This window comes from Girardinichthys multiradiatus, chromosome 4 (assembly GCF_021462225.1).
Source record: "Girardinichthys multiradiatus isolate DD_20200921_A chromosome 4, DD_fGirMul_XY1, whole genome shotgun sequence".
NCBI lineage: Eukaryota > Metazoa > Chordata > Actinopteri > Cyprinodontiformes > Goodeidae > Girardinichthys > Girardinichthys multiradiatus.
The window spans coordinates 2802847-2828637 of NC_061797.1; the positions used below are offsets into that span (position 1 = coordinate 2802847).

Here is a 25791-nt window from a genome sequence, read left to right on the forward strand (position 1 = left end):
AGGTGCTATATAATTAAATTTTACTTACTTACATCTGAATGCTAGTAAAAAGATTTAAAAAATGTCAAATAGCTTGAAAAGAAATGTTTCATAATTTACACCTACTGAAGCTATTCAAATTTCAGTGTTTACTTCTGGGACTAGTTTGCTGTGAAATTCTTTGTCCCTTAGGAACGGTCTAGTGGTGGAGGTGTCATCTGTCAGATGGAAAATTACCTGGCAGTGTACTACAAGTCCGTACATGCCGTTTGGGAGACTTGACAGTAAGACATAGGGAGTCTGCTTACCTGAGATCATGTTCCTCAGATAATTTCCGTTTCCCGAAGGGTTCCTGTCCCCTCGTACCCCATGTCTTAATATTAATATAATGCATAACCCCCAGTGACCTGACTTGTATCTGGGCAGTCGTGTGGGAGGAGTATTTTCCTGTGGATCCCCGAAGTACTTCCTCCTCCACCTTGTAATCAGGTGTGCCCAGGTGAGTGGAGAATGTGCTGCATTTAGTTTCAGCAAAGAAGTTGTGTGTCTGTGGAGAAAAGGTAAATGTCTGAACATCCTTTGAACGTGTTTAGATAACATGCATGCTACCCGGCTCCATTACTTGTCCTGACTAGTGTTTTAGTTTTTTTTTATGTATTTTGGGATAGTTTTTTTTATTTTTAAAGATGTTTTCAGCACTAGTGGCCTTTAATTTGTATTTTTCTTTTTGACAGTAGGCAGACAGGAAAGAGGGGTAGAGAGAGGGGGAGACATTCGGCAAATGTTACCAGGTCCGGGACTCGAACCCGGGACAGCCGCTTCGAGGACTATAGCCAATGAACATGGTTGCGCGCTTTTGCCCCTACACCATCAGAGCCGCGCCATTCTGGGATAGTTTATCGGCTTTCGGATTTATTGCACCAATTGCGTCGCAGTGTAACTGTTAGAATGAGCGCGACTTCTAGATGCTGGTGAGTTTGTGGGGACCGTGTAAATGCCATCTGAGGTGTTAAAACTGTGGAGAGAACCACCACTGAATGGTCTTTTCAGCTCGCAACTCCAGCGCCAGTGGGCGCCTCCTGTTGGCGCACTAATGTTCCAGCCGAAGCTGCATTCAGGCGTAATGGGAAACAAACCCCACTGTTCAATAGACTCCCTCTCCTGCACCAAATACAAACCAGCCCTCTGTTTATGCCTAACAGTGCTTACCATAAAATTTGAGTCACTGAATACGGCAATCAGAGATTTTGTTAGGAAAACAATCATTTATATAGTAGTTAATTCACTTCCTGCGTTTGTGAGTGCGATTAGGTGAATGTGGCTCTAGTGTAAGCAGCTTCGAATAGTCAGTATGTCTAGAAAAGCACTATATAATTCCATTCTGTTTAACCACTTGCCATTTGTTTTCTCTGTTTATTAGAGAATCAAAGCAATAAATTCTGCTGTGTATTATTGTACATTCGAAGCTTGATTTAAATTTCTCTACAACCTAGCAATGATGCCTATTTAGCTGTGATGAAAAGCTTTTGGTCATGCTTTGCCTGCTGTTGGCTTCCTTCAGCCCTTTGTTGGTTTCAGTATTATGTGCACACAATTGTTTTGAGTAATCATGATATGTTATTTTGTGTGTCGCAAACCCAGCTATTTTTGCTTTAATTGAAATTTTAGATTGGGAATACCCAGTTATGTATGCCCAAAATTCTATGCACTGATACACAAGGAATATTTTATTGGTATGTTTTGGAACTTGATTATTTGATATTTTAATTGATGAAATTATTATTATTTTTTTTGTTTTTATATGGATATAAACTGCATCATAAAATCAGTCAGTCAGTCAGTCATTTTCTACCGCTTATTTCATAGTGGGTCACGGGGGAGCTGGTGCCAACCTCCAGCAGTCTATGGGCGAAAGGCAGGGTACACCCTGGACAGGTCGCCAGTCCATCACAGGGCAACACACAAACAACCAAGCACACACTCATTCATACACCTAAGGGCAATTTAGAGAGACCAATTAACCTCACAGGCATGTCTTTGGACTGTCATAAGAATCATGTTTATTCTTACTTGCCTTTTTCACTACGCATCATAAAATATGTAGTGAAAAAGGCAAGTAAGAATAAACATGATTTTCCTGCTTGATTAAAGATGATTTTGGCCATGAGTGAAATAGATATTAGAATATTTTGCTCTGAGTTTTGCTTTAATTGGATTTTACCAGAAATTTTATCTAAAAAAACACAGTTTGTTGGTGTGACATTCACTGGTACGCTCAGCATCTTATATTGTGTTAAAAGACAAGCTGTAATTTGTGTTAGAACAAGAGGTAACAATTGTCTTTGACAAATTAAATCAGCATACAGGTCTTTCTGTGATTAATGTAAAGCTAGATCTGAAGGCCACCCAAAAAGCTATAATGACATGCCGGGTGAGTTAATATATTAAACTACACACAACACTCCTCTTTTAAAATGGCATGAAAAAGCCTGTTTGAATCTTTTACAACCATCAGTGGGAAGTTTTTAATTTGTATGCATAGCAATAAAAATAGAGAAGTTAAGAAAGTTTTGTCAGCTCTTGTCTGAGCTTTGTGCTGTTGAAGGTTTTTTCTTGTTCCTCTACTCAGCTTTTGCTTGCCAAGGAATGGAATGGGGTAAAGAATGAATGCTGTCTGCTGTATTACAAACTGACGAGAATCTGTTTGGATTTGCATTGTGATGGACCAAACTGGACCATATTAGGTGGAATCTGATATTGACTGATTAAACGGCAGTGATACTTGAATTTAACGTTTTTTAAAAGTATTTTTTGAGATTGTTTCATGCTACATTAATTAAATTTGATTGAATTTTAATTAAAATGTATGACATTTTATGTCCTAACAGGAACAGCCAATCTTGTGTGATTAAGAACTGAATCGTTCCTTAAGAGTTGAGGTCAGTCATATTTGTGTTTTCCTGTCATTTTTTTCTAGGGTATAGTATGTAAGCCATTAGCTGCTGCCCCATGTTCTTACTCTAAGGTTCTTTGTTAGCTGTTATTTGACTAGGTAATTATTCTTAGATTAAATTTTTAATGAATTAATCAAGATTTATCTCCACAGTCTTGGGAGAATCAAGCTGACATGCATAACAGTGTTACATGTAATGACACGTTGGCAGCCACACAGCCCCGCTTTCCCCTTTTTTCCTGTGGGAATTGAATGCAACACGTTTTAAGAGCATTTAGGCACGATTTTCACGGTTGTTCAAAGAGGGAGAAGATCGTGTTATTTTAAAGAAGAGCCTCTTTACATGCGGTTAGGAGGCGTGTAAGGTCGGAATGATTTCATTCTGACAGATTCCCCCCCCCCGCCCGCACGCCCGCCCTGCCCGCACGCACCAGCATTTCCACTGGCTATCTCCTGGAGATACGCAGCCTGCTCCGTTTAGATGCCTCTTCTTTTTGATTAATCGGAGGCTGTGGAAAATTGAACTGCAATTGGCTCCTCGGTTGTCAGTTTCAGAAAGATGGGAAGCTTGCTGTGCAGCATTTCCACGACCTGGCGCCGGCGGCTGTGAGAAATGGAAGCTGTTGCAGAGAGCCACGGCTCTGCAGATTTGTTGGAGAGGTCTTCGCAGGAGCGAGTCCTCGTAAACCCAATGGAGCAACAAGATGAACAAGTTGGAGACTTGTCCCACCATGGCAGAAGACAGGAGCTCGGTAAGATGCTTTTCCGTTTAAAGGAAATCCAACAGACATCCTGTGCTGACGAGGATGTGCAAGTGGAGGTTGAGGGAGGAAAATGCGCACATTCCTGACCGTCAGACATATCTTTCAAGTCCAATTGACTAATTTTAGGCTAAGCTTCAACTTTAACACCAGAGTAACCCTACGTTCAACTGGTAATATATTTTATAAAAAGTTGCTCATTGCTGTATTGATTTTTAACAACATTAAAACAAAGGTTCTACAGCAAAGCTGCCCAACTTCAGTCCCGTCACTGTTTGGACTAACACTGTTGTTTATCTGGTGGTACTGAATTCACCTCAGTTCAACAATACTGTATTAAACCCAAAGGGGAAATGGACATTGTTAGAACTCTCATTATCTAAGTTTCTTCAGCCATTATTCATGGCAATGAATGGCCACAATATAGTTTATAAATCAAGATTTATTAAAAGCCCTTATAAATATCATATGTTCAGTGGATTAATCCAACTCTGTTTATGTGTTAACTGTATTACCCTATATCCTACAATCGATCCAGAGTATAAAATGTTGAATTCAACCTTCTCAGTTTTACACCCATATGCTGCTTATAAATATGACTTAAGCTTTATGTATTATTTGTTGTGGATGGTAGTGGGCTGTGACAGATTTTTTAACTTTTGGCAAACAAGGAAAGTGCACATTTAGGTACGGTCTGATGTCCCTGCAAATATAGTGTTCACAGTTCAAATGGCCCTCAGAGTCAACTGTGTCAGCAGTTGCTCTCATATCCTGTTAAGATGTTCCAGTCTGTTCCAGATGCACTGTAAACACTTGCTGTATTTGCTTTGCAACTTCTCAAGGCAACAAGCAAATAACACATTTATTTTAACAAGCAGAATGTGACTTTGCTTGTGGGTGCGTTTAATTTACAGTTACTGCTGCCTGTACTGCCACAATAGCTAAATATCTTTGCTTGAGGCAAAAGGAGCCAAGGAGACGTGCCTGGAACACCTCCCGAGGAAGGCGTCCAGGAGGTATCCGGTATAGATGCCCGAGCCACCTCAACTGGCTCCTCTCGATGTGGAGGAGTAGCGGCTCTGCTCCGAGCCCCTCCCGGATGGCCCAGCTCCTCACCCTATATCTAAGGGAGTGCCCAGCCACCCTACGGAGGAAGCTCATTTCCGCCGCTTGTATCCGGGATCTCGTTCTTTCGGTCATGACCCAAAGTTCATGGCCATAGGTGAGGGTAGGAACGTAGACCGACCGGTAAATCGAGAGCTTCGCTTTTCGGCTCAGCTCTCTCTTCACCACAACGGACCGGCACAGCGCCCCCATTACTGTGGCAGCCGCACCGATCCGTCTGTCGATCTCCCGCTCCATTCTTCCCTCACTCGTGAACAAGACCCTGAGATACGTAAACTCCTCCACTTGAGGCAGGAACTCCCCTCCAACCAGAAGAGGACAAGCCACCCTTTTCTGGTCGAGAACCATGGCCTCGGACTTGGAGGAGCTGATCTTCATCCCAGCCGCTTCACACTCGGCTGCGAACTGCCCCAGTGCCTGCTGTAGGTCTTGGCTAGAGGGGGCCAGCAGGACCACGTCATCTGCAAAAAGAAGAGACGAAATCCTCTGGTCCCCAAACCAGACCCCCTTCGGTCCTTGGCTGCGCCTAGAAATCCTGTCCATAAATGTTATGAACAGGACTGGTGACAAAGGGGAGCCCTGCCGGAGTCCAACATGCACCGGGAACAGGTCCGACTTAGTGCCGGCAATGCGAACCAAACTCCTGCTCCGCTTGTACAGAGATCGGATGGCCCCTAGTAAAGGGCCCCCGATTCCATACTCCTGGAGCACCCCCCACAGGGCATCACGAGGGACACAGTCGAATGCTTTCTCCAGGTCCACAAAACACATGTGGACCGGTTGGGCAAACTCCCATGAACCCTCGAGTACCCTGTAGAGGGTATAGAGCTGGTCCAGTGTTCCACGGCCGGGACAAAAACCACACTGCTCCTCCTGAAGCCGGGGTTTGATTGTCGGCCGGACTCTCCTCTCCAATACCCTGGCATAGGCCTTACCAGGGAGGCTGAGGAGTGTGATCCCCCTGTAGTTGGAACACACCCTCCGGTCACCCTTCTTATGTAGGGGGACCACCACCCCAGTCTGCCTATCCAAAGGCACTGTCCCCATCCGCCACGCAATGTTGAAGAGGTGTGTCAACCATGACAGCCCCACAACATCCAAAGACTTGAGGTACTCAGGGCGGATCTCATCCACCCCCGAAGCCTTGCCACCGCGGAGCTTTTTAACCACCTTGGTGACTTCAGCCTGGGTGATGAAAGAGTCCAACCCCGAGTCCCCAGCCTCTGTTTCCACCAGGGAATGCGTGATGGCAGGATTGAGGAGATCCTCGAAGTACTCCTTCCACCGGCCGATAATGTCCCCAGTCAAGGTCAGCAGCTCCCAACGCCGACTGTAAACAGTGTTGGCAAAGCACTGCTTCTCCCTCCTGAGGCGCCAAACGGTTTGCCAGAATCGCTTCGGGGCCAACCGGTAGTCCTTCTCCATGGCCTCACCAAACTCCTCCCAGGTCCAAGTTTTTGCCTCTGCCACCGCCCGGGCCGCGGCACGCTTGGTACCCGTCAGCCGCCTCAGGAGTCCCACAAGCCAACCACAGCCGATAGGACTCCTTCTTCAGCTTGACAGCATCCCTTACTGCCGGTGTCCACCACCGGGTTTGGGGATTTCCGCCGCGACAGGCACCGCAGACCTTACGGCCGCAGCTACGGGCAGCAGCATCGACAATACATGCGGAGAACATGGTCCATTCGGACTCTATGTCTCCAACATCCCTCGGAAACTGGTCAAAGCTCTCCCGGAGGTGAGAGTTGAATACATCCCTGGCCAAGGGGTCCGCCAGATGTTCCCAGCAGACCCTCACTATGCGCTTGGGCCTGCCAAGTCTGTCCGGCTCTCTCCTCCCCCAGCGGATCCAACTCACCACCAGGTGGTGATCAGTGGACAGCTTAGCCCCTCTCTTCACCCGAGTGTCCAAAATATGCAGCCGAAGGTCTGATGATACGACAACAAAGTCGATCATTGACCTCCTGCCTAGGGTATCCTGGTGCCAAGTGCACTGATGGACACCCTTATGTTTGAACATGGTGTTCATTATGGACAATCCTTGACTAGCACAGAAGTCCAATAACAAAACACCGCTCGGATTCAGATCGGGGAGGCCATTCCTCCTGATCACGCCTCTCCAGGTGTCACTGTCATTTCCCACGTGGAAAGTCCCCCAGCAGAATAAGTCCCTAGGAGGGGCACTATCCAGCACCCCCGACAGGGACGCCAAGAAGGCTGGGTACTCCGCACTACCACTCGGCCCGTAGGCTGAAATGATAGTCAGAGACCTCTCCCCAACCCGAAGGCGCAGGGATGCGACCCTATCATCCACTGGGGTAAACCCCAACACGAGATGGCAGAGCTGGGGGGCAACAAGCAAACCCACCCCAGCCCGCCGCCTCTCTCCGTGGGCCACTCCAGAGTAGAAGAGAGTCCAGCCCCTCTCGAGGAGATAGGTTCCAGAGCCCACGCTGTGCGTGGAGGCGAGCCCAACTATTTCTAGTCGATATCTCTCGATCTCCCGCACAAGCTCAGGCTCCTTGCGAGGTGACATTCCACGTCCCTAGAGCCAGCCTAAGCATCCGGGGATTGGGCCACCGAGGTCTCCACCTTCGTCCGCCGCCCAATCCTCTTTGCACCGGTTCCTCACGGTTCCTCCTGCAGGTGGTGGGCCCACTGGGGGATGGTCTTGCGTTTCTCGTTCGGGCTTGGCCTGGCCGGGTCCCGCGAGGAGCAACCCGGCCACCAGGCGCTCTCCGACGAGTCCCGACCCCGGGCCTGGCTCCAGGGTGGGACCCCGGCTACGCCGTACCGGGCGACGTCACGTGCCTCAATTTTGTAGTCGTCATGAGGGGTTCTTGAGTGTAGTTGTAATACATCCCAAAATGACATTAACATTTAGCACTTTTTGTTTGTATTTTTTAAATATATCTAGACCAATCACATTCAATAGGAAAACACAGCAGCCATTTGTCTTTTTTTCAATTTCTTTTAAAATTGCAAAATACACAGAAAGTTATTCAGATATTACATAAAAGTTATATAACTTCAAAAAACTGAAGATATCTGTGGTCATATCTATATGAAGTGTGGTATGCAGTGCACAAAGGCTCCTTTAGTAAACAGGAACAAAACTTGCCATGTGACATCAAACTTATCTCAGATATTTGGCTCTGCATTACACAATTCATATCTTCATCATGGGGGCTGCACAGATTCTACCAGGCTGCATCCTGTCTGAACAAGTGATACAGGACAGAATAAGGGATAGCCAAATGACACTGAAACCTTGAGGATATAAACAAAGCTGCACAATCCAAGATACCTAGGAGTATAAGCTTAAAAATACGCTTTTTGGTCTTTGTTGCTTCTATTTCTACATTTGGTATTTACTTAATATTTGATAATCTTTTTACGTTTGGAGCAACTGACACAGAGTGGTCAATGTAAATTGGCTTAGCACCATTTTCATGAAAAAGTATCTCATTTGTTTGTTAAAATGAATTTACAGCAAAAGATCTGCAAACTTGAAACTTTCTTAAAATAAAAGGGCAATATTTCTGGTACAGTTGCACCTACAAATCATTCAACCCCCATGGCGAATTTTGCTTATTAACAAAATATGCAAAGATGCAGCTGTTTGTAACACAGTGGCTCATTGCAGCTGAAATTACAGGTGCTTTCTCCAAACTGAACAAAAATGGCACTTTTATGATTGAGTGGAGTCTCAAAATATTAAATCCCATCATGACAATAATATTTAAATCTTATCTATCTTATCTAAACATCTATAACCTGCTGCAAGTATGATTCACAGTTAGACACCGCCTTCTGGCAACAACTCTTAGGAATCTTGGCCCACTCCATGTGGGCAAAGGTCTCCAGGTCACTTATATTTGTGTGTTTTGGTCCTGCAACCCTCTTTTTCAAATCCCCCCAGAGATTTTGAATATAGTTGAAGTCAGGTGACTAATATGGTCATTCTAGTGTCTTTCAGGGTCTTCTGAAAACAATCTTTGGTGTACTTCAGGGTGTGTTTGGCACCATTGTCCTTCACTGAGCTTCAGACGGGACCATTGTCCTGTCTAAAGCTCTGATGACAAAGCTTCAGTTTCCTTATGGCACTTTCTGCTATGATTTCCTGATGCGCATCATTCTTTTATAATCCCAACACATTTTTGACAGTATAGTTTGAACAAATTGGAGCTGGCTTTTTAAATGCTTTTGGGTCAATAGTGTTGCATGTGCTGGAGGTTGGACAAGGACCCCTTCAACATTCAGTTTGTGTTATTTTGGAAAATAAAACCTTGGTGGCAGCTGTTGATGGCATGCTCCTTTAAACGTATCCAGGTGGCAGAGAGAGTACTATGTTTCCAACTGTATATCTAGGAACAATCAGGACCTTTTAAGATATTCTATCTGAAGCACACCTGATGCAACTAATGTGGCCCTTGTTTGCTTGCATCGTGTGTCCGTAAGACCACACTGGATTTGCAAATATGTGCTACTCCGAATCCTATTCAGGGGATCAAATATTTTTGAGACTGAATGTAGCTTTGGATTTGGATAAAATCCTTGTAATTATAGGTTTAACAATTTTATGTTTTCTTGTGTAACTTGTTGATGGAAACACCTAAACAATGTTTGAATTTGGTCAATAAACCTAATTAACAGTGAATCATTTTATATGCAACTGTATCTGTGTGAGTAAACAAATCTATAGTAACTTATATCCAATTTTTCAGTTGTAGTTACAGTACAAGTTTTACATGTCCCATCACCAGTGAAGAACTGAAGGAAATTCAAAAAATAAAAAAAGTTGCATCAGTTGTGCAATTAGCCGTCAGAGCCATTATCAGCGCTGATTTGATATTTGGATGGAGGGATGAATTCACAGCATTTAAAAATCCAGGATTTACTGTAACTTGACAAGTATACAAAGTAATAAGATTAGTGATGGGGGTGCAATGCATTGTAAGGGTTTGCCGGTGATTGTTTGAAGCCTTTCTGTTTTTTAAGATTTCTTTCTAGCTTTTCTGTCTTCCTCTCTTTCTCCAATACATAAGCATAATGGCTAAATTGATTGGTTGTATTGAGTACGACCTATGGTGAACTGGAGGTACTTTAATACTCCTCCACACGCTTTGCCTAATGGAAATGCTGACACACCATCAATATAATGAGCACAGGAAGATGAAGGGAAAGAATGTATGCTTTCGTAGGGAGTTGCAGCTTGCTTCCATAAAATTATCCTTGGCACTGTGATGATTTGGTAAATTTATTTGGTAACATTTTTGAGTTTATGACAATTATAGTCTCACATAATTAAATTTGTTGCTATAGCTGAGTAGGTCTGATTTTTCACTATTATCAGAATCAGCTTTATTGCCAAGTTCGTACATACAAACAAGGAATTTGACTTCGGTACACTTTGCTCTTTGTTTGCTCTTTTGTTTTTGCATTACAGAATATACATATTTACAATGTACAATATACACATATATAATAAAAAGGTGCATTTGCAACATCTGTATGCTGTTGTTTTGTACTCTATTGAATGTTCAACAGAGAAACAACCTGGGGGAAGAAACTGTCTCTGTGGCGGCTGGTTTTAGCGAACAGTGCTCTGTAGCGGCGGCCTGAAGGTAAAGCTCTGAACAGTTTATGTGCACGGTGTGTGGGGTCTGCAGAGATTTTAGCAGCTTTTTTCCTGACCCTAGACCTGTATAAGTCCAAGATGGAGGGGAGGTCACCCCTGATGATTCTCTCTGCAATCCTGATTATTCGTTGCAGTCTGGACCTGTCCTGTTTTGTGGATGAACCAAACCACACTGAGATGGATGAAGACAGGACATATTGAATGATGGCAGTGTAGAAGATGACCAGCAGCTCCTGTGGAAGGTTGAACTTCTTGAGTTGCCTCAGGAAGTACAGTCTCTGCTGGGCCTTCCTTCGAACATTGTCTATGTGTGAAGACCATCTCAGGTCCACAGCGATGTTGGTTCCTAAGAACCTGAAGTGGTCCACGGCCGATACGGTGTTGTTGAGGATGGTGAGGGGGGTGTATGGGGCTGGTGTTTTCCGAAAGTCCATCACCATTTCCACAGTCTTGAGTGGGTTGAGTTTAAGGTAGTTCTGACTGCACCAGTGTACCAGCCGATCCACCTGCTGTCTGTATGCAGACTCATCACCGTCCTGGATCAGTCCAATGACAGTGGTGTCATCTGCAAACTTCAGGAGTTTCACGGACGAGTCCGATGAGGTGCAGTCATTTGTGTACAGAGAGAAGAGGAGTGGGGATAGAACACATCCCTGGGGGGCACCAGTACGTATTGATCTACTGCGGGAGAAGATGCTCCTCAGTCTCACCTGCTGCTGTCGGTCCGTCAGGAAGCTGTTGATCCACTGACAGGTGGAGGCTGGGACGTTGAGCTGGGTGAGCTTCTGGTGGAGGATGTCTGGTATGATGGTGCTGAAGGCCGAGCTGAAGTCTACAAACAGGATCCTGGCGTACGTCCCTGGACGGTCGAGGTGTTGCAGGATGAAGTGTAGACCTAAGTCAACAGCATCATCTGCCGACCTGTTTGCTCGGTAAGTAAATTGCAGGGGGTCCAGCAGGGGGCCTGTGATGTCTTTCAGGTGCTTCAACACCAGCCGCTCAAAGATTTCATGACCACAGACGTCAGGGCTACAGGCCTGCAGTCATTTAATCCTAGGATGGTGGGTTTCTTGGGCACCGGGATGATGGTGGATCGTTCGAGGCTGGAGGGGACCTCACATTTCTCCAGTGATTTGTTGAAGATCCTTGTGAAGATCGGAGCGAGTTGATTTGCACAGGCTTTCAGACATGATGGGGAGACGTTATCAGGTCCTCCAGCTTTCTTTGTTTTCATGCGCTGAAAGAGCCTGTTTACCTCTTCCTCGGAGATTTTTAGTGCAGGCAGATGATCTGAAGGTAGGGGGTTGGTTGTTTTATGGGTCAAATTTGTTCCTGAATGGGATGTGGAGAGGATGATTTGAAGTGTGAATGGCTTCTTGTCATTTCTGCAGTAGAAGCCATTCAGACGGTTGGCCAGGAGACTACTCTGTTCAGGATGGGTGTGGGGGCTCCTATAGGCAGTCAAGTTTCTCAGACTGGTCCATACAGCTGAAGTGTCACCAGTAGAAAGGCTGTTCTTCAGCTTCTCACTATAGCTTCTCTTAGCTGCTTTGATCTCTTTTGTTAGTTTGTTCCTGGCCTGCCTGTACCGCGCCCAATCTCCACTGCTGTGAGCTTCTTCCTTTTCCCTGGGCAGATTCCTGAGGTGTGGAGTAAACCATGGCTTGTTATTCCCAAAGGTGCAGAAGGTCTTGGTCTGCACACACATGTCCTCACAGAAACTGATGTATGATGTCACATCAGTTAGTTGGTTTAGGTCAGTGGCTGAGGTTTCAAAACCAGTCCAGTCTGTGCATTCAAAGCAGGCCTGTAGCATCTGCTTTGATTCCTCAGTCCACTTCACTTCTTAACAGTGTGAACCTTGGGTTTGGAAGATCTTAGTCTCTGTCTGTAGGTTGGGATGTGGTGGATAAGACAATGATACGAAAAACCCAGAGCAGCCCTGGTAACAGCATGATATGAGTCCTTTAAAGCTGTGTAACAATGGTCCAGTGTGTTTTTGTCTCTGGTGGGACACTTAATATGCTGTCTGTATTTGGGGAGTTCATTGGAGAGGTTTGCTCTGTTAAAATCTCCCAGTATTATGATGAAAGAGTCCGTGTATTTTTTTCTCCACGTCTGTAATCAGCTCAGCAAGATGTTTTTCCGCAGCAGAAGTGCAGCCATGCTGTGGAAAATATAAATATAATTTATATTATTATAAACGAGGAAACTCTCTCGGTGAATAAAATGGTTTACAGATTATGGAAAATGACTCCAGACCCGGATTACATGTTTTTCCCAGCCCTTTTACGTTTCTGCACCAACCTTTATTTATAAAAGCAGATTCCGCCTCCTCGCCTCTTCCCCGATAGCTCCGTGTTGCGATCCGCTCTGAGCAGCTGGAAGTCCGGCATCAGCAGTGCACGGTCCGGGATGTTTTCACTCAGCCATGTCTCGGTGAAGCAGAGAATTACTGATCCGCGGAAGTCCATGTTTTTACCGGTGAGAAGAAGCAGCTCGTCCATCTTGTTGTTTAGAGAGCGGACATTTGCCAGGTGGATTGAAGGCAGTGGTGTGCGAAGTCCTCTTTTGCGGAGCTTTACCAGCACGCCAGCACGGTTTCCCCTCCGACGCTTTCGGCGCAGTATCCCATATAGTGCCGCAGCTCCGCTTGCCAGGAGCTCAGTGAACCTCGGATCAATGAAAGATGGTGAAAAAATCCCAAGAGAGGACTCTCTGATGTTGAGAAGTTCCTCTCTACTGAATGAGATCACAGTACTGTGGCTCGAAAAACATAAAAACACATAAAACAAGGAGAGAGCGAAGCTCCGAGGCTGTCATTGTCGGCGCCATCTTGGTTGATCATGACTGATCAATTAGTCAATTGATCAATTATGACTGGTATTACATTTTTCAATACGTTTTTTTTGGTAGAAACTGAGATTTAACAACAAATTCTCTTTGTTATGACTGTTAAAATTTTTGCCTAGCTTTAACAAAAGAAGAGAATTTGCGTTAGAACTACAGCATAATAAAAAGAATGATACATACCCAGATACACATAAAAATTATTTACCAATCATGAAAATATTAAAATAAAATCACCCATTACTACTGTTTTTAAAAAGACAGCTAGGTCCCTACAACTAAATTTATGTACAATTCTGTAACTACTACAACAAATTCTTTTTACAGATAAGACTTTTAAATTTGTAAGGCACAAAATCAGTTAACCCTCCTCGAGCAGAATAATGGGTGAATATGACTTACAAATGAAACATAATTGATCAAATACTTTAGAACCTTGTTAGTGACTATTTTAAAATGAGCAGCATGTGCGTGGTTGTAATTTGATAATAATTCTAATTTGTTTTGAGTTGTCTATAATTTATTTTTTAAAACCTGAAAAGGCAGGCATACCAAGAAATAGCATCATGGCCGAAGTGGCTGTGCACCAGTGCTCCAGGAAGAATACAGTGTCGATTCTTCCAAGAAAAATGCTTTCCTAGCTAGGAATTTAGTTATTTGATTTCATTTCTATTTTGGTTTGTTAGTGCATTTAGAGCTATCTCTTCACCAGTCAAACATACTACCAAGGTATTTTGCTTTCTCTGTGGTTGTAAATATACACTCTCCTGTTTTAAGTGTAAAATCTGACGATTTGGCTAACCTAATTATGCTGCTAGAAATAATAACTCTGGTCTTACCCAAGCCAGGGACAGCCTATTTGGAACCAACCAAACATGTGATTTTCTGTAATTCTTTGCCCAGTGTCCGAGCTACCGGTCAGATGCCTCGGAGCTCCACCGGTACTTGGACCCCGGAGACAGTCACCACTCTATCTAAAGACTCTTAAAGGAACGACTCTCAACCAGTTTCTAACTTTTAGCTCCTTTTAATCTAAATTAAGGCAGAGGAATGATTACAGAGATCAGTGCTGAGGCTCCCGTCTCGGACAGTCGCAGTCTGTTGGAGCATGACGAAGAGCCTCAATAGAAGGTCACATGTAGTTTTATATCTGGCACTCCAATGCAATGGATGTGCACTCCCTCAGTGATTATCAGTAGACTATGTGTCACCATTGTGGTGTCTGTCTGTTAGATTGTGTAGTAGCAGGTGTCCATCCTTAATCTACAGGGGTTGGACAATGAAACTGAAACACCTGGTTTTAGACCACAATAATTTATTAGTATGGTGTAGGGCCTCCTTTTGTGGCCAATACAGCATCAATTCGTCTTGGGAATGGTCAGAGGGATTTTAAGCCATTCTTCTTGCAGGATAGTGGCCAGGTCATTACGTGATAATGGTGGAGGAAAACATTTCCTGACTCGCCTAGGTCTGGTGACTGTGCAGGCCATGGGAGATGTTCAACTTCACTTTCATGTTCATCAAACCAATCTTTCACCAGTCTTGCTGTGTGTATTGGTGCATTGTTATCCTGATACATGGCACCGCCTTCAGGATACACTGTTTGAACCATTGGATGCACATGGTCCTCAAGAATGGTTCGGTAGTCCTTGGCAGTGACGCGTCCATCTAGCACAAGTATTGGGCCAAGGGAATGCCATGATATGGCAGCCCAAACCATCACTGATCCACCTCCATGCTTCACGCTGGGCATGCAACAGTCTGGGTGGTACGGTTCTTTGGGGCTTCTCCATACCGTAACTCTCCCGGATGTGGGGAAAATAGTAAAGGTGGACTCATCAGAGAACAATACATGTTTCACATTGTCCACAGCTCAAGATTTGCGCTCCTTGCACCATTGAAACCGACGTTTGTCATTGGCATGAGTGACCAAAGGTTTGGCTTTAGCAGCCCGCCGTGTATATTGACCCTGTGGAGCTCCCGACAGACAGTTCTGGTGGAAACAGGAGAGTTGAGGTTCACATTTAATTCTACCGTGATTTGGGAAGCCGTAGTTTTATGTTTTTTGGATACAATCCGGGTTAGCACCCGAACATCCCTTTCAGACAGCTTCCTCTTGCGTCCACAGTTAATCCTGTTGGATGTGGTTCGTCCTTCTTGGTGGTATGCTGACATTACTCTGGATACTGTGGCTCTTGATACATCACAAAGACTTGCTGTCTTTATCACAGATGAGCCAGCAAGACGTGCACCAACAATTTGTCATCTTTTGAACTCTGGTATGTCACCCATAATGTTGTGTGCATTTCAGTATTTTGAGCAAAACTGTGCTCTTACCCTGCTAATTGGACCTTCACACTCTGCTCTTACTGGTGCAATGTGCAATCAATGAAGACTGGCTACCAGGCTGGTCCAATGTAGCCATGAAACCTCCCACACTAAAATGACAGGTGTTTCAGTTTCCTTGTCCAACCCCTGTAAGTGTGCTGTAGTTTTCTAATCAAACCAGTTATATCAGCTGCTCCACTATCAAACCCAGTGCCCCAGCCTCAGGTCATTTATGACGAACCTTGGGCCATTTATCCTTGTACTGTATGTCTATGAGCATTCTAATCCTATTTTAACAAAAGGGAAACATTAGAACTTATACTCTATATCACTATGGTATATATGGGAAAAACAGCTATGAGCATATTAATAAAGGTTATTCCTAACACCAGCATGTCTTCTACCACTGATATGAACAGAAGTAAATTATTTTCCCAATTCTGTTTAAATTTAATGTTAACTGAGAGAATAAGCCTTTCACTTTAGTAGTCCTCATTGTATAATGGATGTGTAACGATCTAAAGGTCATAACCACCTTCTGTACTTGATAGCTCACACGTTTAAGAGCTTTGTCAAACTGGTTTTGTAGCTTTGGTCACTGGCCATTTTATTAGGTACACCTCTTCAATTGCTTGTTAACACTGCAGAATCTACATCTCACATGGCATCAACAAATCACATTTAAGCATCTATTAGACACGGTGAAGCCGACTTGCTCTTTGAACGTGGCATGATTGACATGCATTGATCCCTCCTGCCTTGTTTGAACAGCTGGTGGTGGTTTCGGGACACGTGTCTTGGCACATCTTTGGCCTCTTGGTACCACGGAGCAACATATTTTTCTATTGTGGAATTTTGGTGAGCAATACTGTCCAAATGCAATAGTTGATTCAAGTTTCGTGATAGCACAGGAATTGGTCTTTCAGCATAGCTTTCTACCAACCAGTGCACTGTCCATATGTAGATATTATAGAATGTATGCAACACTGCAGTGAATCTATTCTATACAAATATCCATTCTCAGTATGGGCAGTTTAATGGGCAGGTTGTGGGTTCCATTCCAGCTTCCTCCTGCCATATGTCGATGTGCCCCTGGGCAAGGCACTTAACCTCAAGTTGCCTACCGATCTGCGTATCGGTGTATGAATGTGTGAGCGTTAGTGAGTGCGATTGGGTGAATGTGGCTCTAGTGTAAAACGCTTTGAGCGGTCTGTATGACTGCAAAAGCGCTATATAAGTTCAGTCCATTTACCATTTACCATTTAATTATTAAATCTTAATATTACCTTGGTTGATGACACAAGTGATGCAATAAACAATAGAATTAACATAACTTGATTTTTTTTGTGTGCGTTATTAAAAATAGTCACGGTTTGAAATTAGCACTCAACCAAGTCATTGTCAAACGTTTTCTATTTCACCCATTCTGTTGTAGATTTACTGTTCTGCCTGGGTATACTGTTTTATTACCCAGTTTGAGCCAAACTCTTAACCGTCAAACAGATGTACTCACAATCACCAGATTCCCCCCCTCCAAACTTTAATATGCAGAGCAGTTTGTGGCTGATTAAATGGGGCAAATAAAACTTTAGGTGGTCAGAAAAGATACTGTACCTTTTTGGTATTACTTTATTTTCTCAAAATATTAGCTACATATTCATGAACATATTTTAAACTACTCATAATATGATGTTAACAAATGATGCACACATTTTATAATGCATAATGTTTGATGCTTCTTCCAAAAGCGAGTCATGGAATACCTTACAAAATAATGTATTACAACTGGTGGCTTTGGCTAGAAAATCTCAGAGAGTAAAGTGTAGAAGACATTGAGCTATTTTCATACAAGGGGAATGAGAATCGTCTGGAGACAGGACAGTCAATTTAGTCCAGACTTTTTGTGCAGTGTCTGTTCAGCATTGAGAATATACTGAAAAGGTGTAGAATTTGTAGGATATTGTGTGGGCCCTCCTTGGCCACCAAACACAACTGACTTATCAAGGTATAGACTAAATGTCTGCCCTGATACCTGGGGCTAAGCACCTGATTTCTTTTAAGTCCTAGAAGTGTTCAGATTGGACTTCATTGCATCATCACATGGATGATTGTACTGAAATCTGGGTAATTCAAAGCTGATATAACACATAAAACTCATTCTGCTGATCCTCAAACCATTCTTACAGCCTCTTTATTATATGGCAGGGAAAATGATCTTACTGAAAGAGGACAATGGCTATTGCCACCCTAAAACTAGTCACTGGTTCACTGGTTTATTCCAAATTATTCTGGAAGGCATTATGTAAATTTATTAAATGGATATAAAACTGTATTAGTATCTTAACATTGCCTATTTTACTGTTGCACCATTTGATGTGTGTGCATAATGGAGCTTCCTGTGCTCAGCATAAATCAAACATTGAGAACAGACAGTTGGACCGAAGTCTTGCAAAAATCGAACTCTAGTTGTTTTTTTATACATAATTTTCTTGTGAATTTTGGTGTTTCACCACCTTTGTAGGTACTTGTAAAACCATGCTTTTTATTTGGGTGTTGTGCTCTATTAAGTGTTTGCAAGATTCTCAGCATAAATAAACTGGTACTGGTTTATCCTATTTGCACTTAGAATGAAGGACGTAAAATAAACCGGAATTTCCAAAGGAAGGTGACATTCTGTCTTGGAAATTATATATTCCACACTAACCCAGATCTAAAAATCCTAAGTAGCTGCCACAAATATAAAGGCTTGTTATGGCTAATTGGTAAAGTTGTGCTGAACATATTTGTTTCAGGAAGAAATAACAGATCAATCAGTGTTCTTGTCTTGTATCAATTAGAAACATACTTTGTTACCTATATCGTTTACCCTTTTCAGCACACAGCACAGATTTTTACTGGCCAATGTTTGCTTTGGGCTTTACTGTAAGGAGTAAGCTACAGTCTGTTGATAAAGTCACAAATTAACACTGGTATAATTACAATAATAAATAAATATAAACTAAAACATGACATGAAATCTATACATGAAGGGTTTGTTTTACAGTTAGGAAGAAGCAGTTCCTACTATTATCAGTTCAGTATCTGAGCAGAAAGAGGATCTATCGATGTCCGTAGTGATAACTGTTCCCTGGTAGTTTGTGAGTGTTTCTACCCTTCCTGTTTGAAGTTTGAAGCTAATGGTGACTGTAAGTGTGCTATGTTTTTTATAAGATTGAAGTTAATTTGAGTTGGACTGTAGAGGCCCCGAGAGTTAAACCAACCCTGAATTAGAGTTGGATGATCTCGGGTGGGAAACTCCTCATATTTCTTTTCTGTACTAAACAGTTTTCATCATTATCACAATATATTAACATTCCAGTTTCTAAGCTAGCATCGTTTGTAATACAAACTAAAGCAACAAATTAATTTAATCATTATTAATAATTGCTTAGACTTACTTCAAAAACTGCGATAAACTAAACACAGTTCCCTTAAACATGGGGCATTGTGGTTTATATTTTGCTGGCATAGGTGTATATGTCTGTAAACAATAGTACTGTGACAAAATGTTTGATTTGTACTGACAATAAAGAAGTATTGTAATTGTATCGTATAAGTAAAATCAAATGGACCTTTAGTATTTTACATTTACAAGGAAATATATACATTTAATAAATAAAAGGGCAATCCTACAAAGAAAAATACCTTTACTACTGAAATATGTCAACGTGCAGAAATTAAAACAGTTTTAAGGGTAAACTGGTGGCAGGGAGTTGGAGGTAACGTTCCACAACTGAAGATTGAAGAGGATTGAAAGGTCCAGAATGTCATCAGTATCAGTTTCATCATATTTGTCCTTCATGTAGTGGATGACTTGTGAGTTATCCTTTAATTTCAAGATCTTCTTAGTGAGCAGGTGGAACATATGTCAGTGCATCTGTAAATTTAACCAGTGGATTATTTTTTTTTGAGTAACTGATCAGAACAGCAGATTTAATTTGAGGGAAATTATGTAATTAAAGAGAAAAAAACAAAGTTATGTGTAAATTGAGTAAAGAGTAAAAATATAAAAAAATCCTTATAAAACAACAAATTCAGGCAGAATAAACACACATTTCCAAATGTAATTTTGTGTACAACACAACACTTCTGAAACCAATACTTGCAGTAGGTAAAATAGGGAATGTTAGAACAGACAATATGTTCCGTTTACTGTAAATTCACTTTCAAATGGCTCAGCTGATGAGTCCATCGTCGTCTGATGAATTCCGGGTTAAAACTGTTATTCAGGACCTTGAGGTGAAAAGAGTAGCCAGAAACTGTACTCATGTTAGAGTAACGTTACTTCATATTATTTCTCAAGTACAAGTAGAAACGTACGATGGAGTAAATCTATTGCAAGAAGTAATTTTTTTTATTTTATTATTTTTTAGCTTTTTTGCAGCACTAGTGGCCTTTATTTTATCATTTCTTGACAGTAAACAGATAGGAAATGGTGGAAAGAGTGGGGGAACAGTGTGCTGAAAACGTCGCAGGGGCTGGGATTCGATCCTGCAACAGCCTGCGTCCAGAACTACCAAGCAGAATGAAAGAATAAGGAAGACTAATAGGCTATGTACAATATAAACAAGTAAATCAAAGGTGGTTGAAAACCATGACCGAAAGAGTGATGCAACATTACCATGCAAAGTTTATGTTTGAGAACCAAGGATTATCTTGAAGAATCTGGAAATGAAGTTAAGTTAGTCTTGGAACTAACTTAGGCAATGATTGGTATATCTTCAAACAACCATTCACAATGCAAGATCGGATAAAACATTATTTTAATAAAATAATATTTTAAAGAAGATTAGCTGCCTTTATTTATTAAAATAATATTTAAAAAAATATTAAGGAAATAGTAAAATAATATTTAAGGAAATATTATTTTTAATAATAACAAAATCTTTCTGGATAAATGGGTCTTAATGGTGTTTACTTAGTTATCAAGTTCTGCTGGGCCGGCTGAACTGCACGTTACTGCTGTAACAACGGTGATGCTGTCTCGTTGTCCTTCCTTCAGACCGGGAAAAACTGTTCCACTCTGCATTGTAGAGACGAGGTCTCTGCTGGGAACTCTCTGGAACGCAGTTTGGTTCTGTAGACCTCAGAAACAAAAGTCAAGCCACGCTTGTACCTTAATTACCCCGTTCATGAATAAATACCAGATACACAAATAGCAGTTCACTCCTACTTGACTTAGTCCATATGATCGCCTTATCGTATGACACTCTTGGATCCAGTTTGAAAAGTTATGTCTGTTTGCCAGCAAAGAGACATTACCGCGCTGTGTCCCTCCGTCCAGTTCCACTGGGGACCTGCGTGGAAGAGGTCAGTTTGTTTGGAACGCAGAGTTTTTATTCAAACAGTGACGTCACGGGAAGTCCGCTGTTACTCCCTTCTTGTTCCTGGCTGTGCTGGAAGTAGGTTAGTGTGATTTATTTTCAAAATTACAGAAAAGTTCTTACTGGGCTTTAATGTTGTAGCCCATGGCTGGGGTCCCAACACTAGTTACTATCCATCTCTGACCATTACTATTCTGAACACATTTTTCAGATTAATCTGTTTAATAGTTCAGTCTTTAAACGGTAGAGAAAGAACTTCTTTATGACTTATAGTTGTATTTATCCTTGTGAGTCATCTGATTTACAGATCCAAGAGTTCTTCAACTGAAAATGTTCAAAACAGCATATCCATGTATATTTAGATTTGCGGAGGACTTTTTCAGTGTTAAACTGCTGAAGATGGGCAGCAGTGGTTTGATTGTTTAAACATTGATAAATGGCTGTTTCCTGCACCTGCAGATTATTTTTTTTAAATTCATCTGTTTGTCTTTTCGTTAGGTTCACCACCCATCTCCTCTTGTGAGCACAGAAAAAGCTTACACCAGGAGGAGGAAGAAGTCACAATGATGAGGAGGAGTGAGAACTACCTACTAGTCCCTGCCGAGGACAAAAACTTGGGCAGGGACTTCAACGAAACAGCCAGGAACAATGAGTCAATGGTAAGATACTTCAGGAATTTTCTAGGCTAGGGGTTTAACTGTGTAGGGTTTCAGAATCCCCCAGGGAGGCTAAGAGATGTAAATCTGTGGGAGGTCCATGTTTTTATTCAAATTATTACCAAGTTAGGACTGTGTGTAGCACTGCAGGTGTTAAGTTTCATCAGATGTGGTAAATTGATTTCTTTCTACACTGATGGACTTAAGAGGGTGTGAGAGAGCAAAAGCAAGTGTAATTTTAATTCATGTCAAATTCTTCTTGCACACATTGCTGTGCAAATATAACAGCCAAAGTGCACCAGATTTGTTTCTCTAATATTTGGGATTGGTTGTAAACATTTGTTCCACTGATATTAATACAAAACCTGTCTGTGGTATAATGTGACTATGTAATTGGCCTACCATGAGCTCAGTGTTTAAGGCACCATTTCAATGTTGTTTATTGCTAATTTTGCTCACTGGTGGAAACTACCAATTATGTTGCTGGGAATAGTACCTTCACTGGCTTCAGGCTTAATGGGAAGTTTTGTTTCCAGCTGTAAACCTGCTTAACCGAAATGAAAGCAGCTCTCTTTTCTGATTGTGGGGTGTAGCATTTTAAAGATATTATGGTGTTGAACCTGAATGAGGAGCCTTACTGTACCAAATAAAATGGCATGTGTTACTGAGATTGTGGATTATTTAATTTGACAAAATCACATTTGCAGCAGCTGCTTTGTAGTGATTCTAAGTTCACGATTGCAGGTTTTGATGAGTAAACTATTTAAGTGTGCCAAGTTATACCTCGTAATAAAGCCTCGACATGACATTAGTGACCTATTTAACATCTTATTGTTAACTTTTAAACAGTGGGAGAACCACAGGTATAATATGAGGCCACCTCCAATAAGAGGAAATTATTGTTTTGTTGGTGCAGAAGTGGAGTCCAGATTGCAAATATTCACCTGACCCAGTCTCATTGTTTCAAGTTAAAATATCATGCAAGAATAAGCATTGTATTCACGTGAAACTTCCTCTTCTTAATGCAGATTCTCATTATTCTTTCTTTTTTGTGCAAACACCAGACTCCTGATATGTTGTCAGTTTCTAAGCCCCATAAACACACAGCTGTGAGCACTACGTGACATGATTGTTTTTTAAACTGCATTGAGCATTGATGAACCCCACATTATCTTTTGTTCTAATTTATAATTACCAGAGTTCATACGGGTGCTTGAAATCCTTGAAAATGATTGAATTGTGTTCAAGGTTTTCAAGGTTTGGAAAGTGCTTGATTGCTGTATAAAGTCCTTGAAAGGGTTTCATATTCTAACTGCACAGTTTTGTAATAAAGAACACTAACAGTTTGATTAAGAACCTGAGTTGATATTTGTATGTTAAAGGCAGTTTCAATGACCGCTGGCTCGAAAACACTAGATACAAAACATGGTTAAAACGAGGACCAAATCCTCAAGTAGCTGCCTGCAACATATGCAAGAAGGACCTGCAGCTTTTCACAATGGGACTGTTATCTACTCTACTTTAAAATGTGCAACAACCAAACATTTTATTGAAAACCCGAGTAAAGGTGGTTAGCTAATGGTTTAATTACGCAAAACGTAGCTGTGGCTTGACAATGTTCCGTCATGCATGCTGTGCTTGTGATGGCTTTGGGGTCCTCCTGCCTATATGTCCATTTCATCTTAATATCATAACTTGCTAAATTTTAATCAGTTGCACAGTATTGTAGATTGTTGAAAGGCTCCCTTCATTCAGGGAACGCTGTGTGTGCCATGGCACACAGGGATACAGACTACTCTAACATGCTTAAAAATTGCTTAAATGTTTCTGTGGGAAAAGTGTACGAACTCTGAATTACCCAATGACAAAAAGTAGTCCCATTCTATTAAACAGTATCTTAGCCAGTTTAGCACAGTACCAGACAATCCTATCTAATTTTCCAATCTTTTTATCAGGATGTTATGATCAAATGTACTGTACGCAGCACTAAGATCCAGTACAAGACAGTTTTTGATGGTTAAGGCTTGTGTCATTTGAAATTTCTACCAATTCAGTCTCAGTGCTTTGCAGTGGTGTGGTTGAAAGCATGCCTGGAAGGCATAACAGAGATTTTAATTAGAATTATCTTTGCCAAAATCTTAGGGTAGAAATCAGAGGATAAATGAGGGATTCAAAATCCTCATTTATGAATCGAGACCAGAGATGTCTTCTGGTGTTGTAACTGTGGCTCAACGCCTTTGATAATTACAACTGTTAAATACTCAGTAATAATTGATAAGTATTACCAGAGATGTCACTGTTTAATCAACCGTTTCTGCCAAAACGTGGGGAACTTTTAACCTTATTTTGACTGACGAATCACTCTTGCACAAAATAAACACAACGCCTTCTCTTTATCTATGTGAATATTTATTAAATCACAGCCTGATACAATCTGCTCTTCCGATTTAATAATCTTCACGTACTCAAACATGCAAAGTTCTACAAAAAAAGGGGGTAAAATATCTAACTAAACAAAATAAAGCAAAACAGCAGTGGGTGCATATGGAATCAACCAGCAGTTATGGCAAAAGTGATAATATGACAATATATGGTGTTGAACGAAGCTTTGGGAGCGCAGCCCGCCAGAAAGTGTAGCTCAGTGAGATGTACAGTCATAAACCTTCCCCCCCAGCAAGGATGTAAACCCCGAGGACAAAGGGTAATAAAACGTTTGGCGCAAGCCAGTAAGCAGTAAAGTTGAAGACAAAGAAAATGGTTGATTTTCACCATAAGGTTATGTTGGAGTTGTTCCTTAAACTCCTGCGTGCTCGTTTGTTTGGTAAAGCTAAGTCATGCTATACTGTTTTAGTAAAACTAAATAAAAGAAAACACAAAGACTGCGCAGTTCAAATTGCCTGTAGGGAGAAGTAATCACATCCACCTCGTCCGAATACTTCGAATACTTCTGATCTTTTTCTCCCCAGAACAGTGTTTTTATTCAAAAGCAAGGCGTATACATTTGCAAAGAAAAAACATACACATTATCAGTTGTCAGTTGGACTGTCTGAGTTGTCTTGCACCTTTGTTCAGCTGACCTTTCGACTTTTGCACAACATTTCCTGTTATTCTACTTTTGACTTTTACCTACAGACACATACAGAAATATCTTCACTGTTGTAGGGAAGATTATATCTAAGTCAAACACACACATACACAGAGACCTATTAAGCAGACCTCTAAGTTACACAATACATTTTATTTCACACATTATTAAACATAACTTGAGGATAGCAATGCAGACCCTATTAAGTATTTTAAATGTTTCCAACAGTTATTATAGCAGTCCAGTTTCACAGCGCACCTGCGCACAGGTGTTCACACGGTAAAGACACACTTGCGAGACACGACGGCCTCCGAAAGTACCAGCAAGTTTCAAAACAATGGCATGCACATACAATTCAGAACACATTAGACTCTAAATGGCGACTCTAATCGCACTAAAAATCCTACTCTACCCTGCCCACGCTATTCCTAATAAAGAAATAAAAAAAATAAAATAAAAGGATGAGTTTTACTTTGTTGAAGTCTTCCTTCTGAGCAGAGAGTGAAGAAAAAAGAGTTTCACGCGTTCGTGAATACTCAGGAAAGCAGTCCGTTTTCTTCCTTGGTGGCCTCCATGGCAGAAAGGTAGAAAAATTATTATGGACCTTCACTAGTCGACTGGTACAAACAAAAACGAGGGAAAATTGCGTCTCCTTGAAAACTCAGTGTTATCTTTTTGGTTACGTGTTAAACCCATGTCTTCGATCGGTAAAGTTGAAAACTTACAAGCCTTCTTATTCCTGTAAGCCTAATTTGCTCAGTTTCTCGTTGGCCAAAGGGGAGAAATAAATGAAAATCCATGTGGGCTTTTCTTCTCCAGAGAGAGATGCTTCAGATGTTGGTCCGGTATCCAACGTGAAAGCAGCTTCTTTCAAATGTTCACCTTCCTATATTGCCTCCTGTGACGTCAGACCTGGGACGGCCCCGTCATATCAGCCGCAGTGGCAGCTGGGTTTTGTAGGACAGACCATCCTGCGGTACAAAATGGGCCGATGACGCTGGAAAGGCATAGTCCAGCAACGTGCAAATGGTCCAATATTCAGCAAACAAG

General features: G+C 41.8%; 1 protein-coding gene across 7 annotated transcripts in view; it reads left to right on the forward strand.

Moving 5' to 3' along the window:
- The first annotated feature begins 332 nt into the window (after positions 1-332).
- The window catches only part of ano1a (anoctamin 1, calcium activated chloride channel a), a 121032-nt gene continuing 95573 nt past the window's right edge, over positions 333-25791 (forward strand). The window contains exons 1-2 of one of the 7 annotated variants that reach the window (XM_047363401.1): positions 333-478; positions 21499-21659. In XM_047363401.1, coding sequence (XP_047219357.1) covers positions 21564-21659 — 96 coding nt within the window. In that variant the 5' untranslated portion in view covers positions 333-478; positions 21499-21563. Of the gene's footprint in view, positions 479-3327; positions 3685-21498; positions 21660-25791 lie in introns of those variants that run through there. The other 6 variants (XR_007037986.1, XM_047363403.1, XM_047363399.1 and 3 more) reach the window with 6 other exon arrangements.